Genomic DNA, 1451 nt, shown 5'->3' with positions numbered 1-1451 from the left:
AAACTCTGTAAAATGGTATTTCTACCTGTTGGTTTTGTTCCTAAATAAGTGGTAAAAAACTCTGTAAAACGATATTTCTACCTGTTGCTTTTGTTCGTAAACAAGTGATATAAAAACTCTGTAAATGGTGTTTCTACCTGTTGGTTTTGTTTGTAAACAAGTAATATAAAAACTCTGTAAAATGATATTTCTACCTGTTGGATTTGTTCGTAAACAAGTGATATAAAAATTCTGTAAATGGTGTTTCTACTTGTTGGTTTTGTCTGTAAACAAGTGGTATAAAAACTCTGTAAAATGGTATTTCTACCTGTTGGTTTTGTTCGTAAACAAGTGGTATAAAAACTCTGTAAATGGTGTTTCTACCTGTTGGTTTTGTTCGTAAACAAGTATAAAAACTCTGTAAAATGGTATTTCTACCTGTTGGCTTTGTTCGTAAACAAGTGGTATAAAACTCTGTAAAATGGTATTTCTACCTGTTGGTTTTGTTCATAAACAAGTGGTATAAAACTCTGTAAAATGGTATTTCTACCTGTTGGTTTTGTTCATAAACAAGTGATATACAAACTCTGTAAAATGGTATTTCTACTTGTTGGTTTTGTTTGTAAACAAGTGTTATTAAAACTCTGTAAAATTGTATTTCTACCTGTTGGTTTTGTTCGTAAACAAGTGGTAAAAACTCTGTAAAACGGTATTTCTACCTGTTGGTTTTGTTTGTAAACAAGTATAAAAACTCTGTAAAATGGTGTTTCTACCTGTTGGTTTTGTTTGTAAACAAGTATAAAAACTCTGTAAAATGGTATTTCTTCTTGTTGGTTTTGTTTGTAAACAAGTATAAAACTCTGTAAAATGGTATTTCTACTTGTTGGTTTTGTTTGTAAACAAGTGATATAAAAAACTCTGTAAATGGTGTTTCTACCTGTTGGTTTTGTTTGTAAACAAGTGTTATTAAAACTCTGTAAAATTGTATTTCTACCTGTTGGTTTTGTTTGTAAACAAATGGTATAAAAACTCTGTTATTGGCGTTTCAACCTGTTGGTTTTGTTAGTAAACAAGTGGTATAAAAACTGTAAAATGGTATTCCTACCTGTTGATTTTGATAACTTGTAACAGCAAAGAACAGGGTTTCTGGAAATGTAAAAATCTTTACTTGTGAAGTTTTATCACTAGAACTTTCTTTAGAAATCTGGTTGATACATATCATAGGCTGGTACTTGTGCATAGAATGTACTACAACCTGAAAATAAACATTTAAAACAACCCTTAGAAAAACGTATATGTTCAAAATATAATCAAAGACAAAATAACAAGCCTAAAGCTAAAGTTTTCTTTGGCAGAAGCAAACTAGAATTTAAAACAAACTGGCTATGAGCATCAATAGTAATATATTGTTACGTATCTGCTTGTTTGTTAATTTCTGGTAGAAATTCTTTCCGAAGAACTTTAGCGATACA

General features: G+C 29.9%; 1 protein-coding gene across 1 annotated transcript in view; it reads right to left on the bottom strand.

Annotated features, from left to right (window-relative positions):
* LOC106476809 (T-box transcription factor TBX20-like) overlaps positions 1 to 1234 on the bottom strand; it is a gene marked incomplete at its 5' end in the record, with an annotated part of 4449 nt that extends 3215 nt beyond the window's left edge. The window contains one exon of the mRNA XM_022380566.1: positions 1085 to 1234. Coding sequence (XP_022236274.1) covers positions 1085 to 1234 — 150 coding nt within the window. The remainder of the gene's footprint in view (positions 1 to 1084) is intronic.
* Positions 1235 to 1451: the final 217 nt, after the last annotated feature.

This window comes from Limulus polyphemus, unplaced genomic scaffold (genome assembly GCF_000517525.1).
Source record: "Limulus polyphemus unplaced genomic scaffold, Limulus_polyphemus-2.1.2 Scaffold11663, whole genome shotgun sequence".
NCBI classification, from domain to species: Eukaryota; Metazoa; Arthropoda; class Merostomata; order Xiphosura; family Limulidae; genus Limulus; species Limulus polyphemus.
This window is presented reverse-complemented; position numbering and strand designations above follow the sequence as displayed.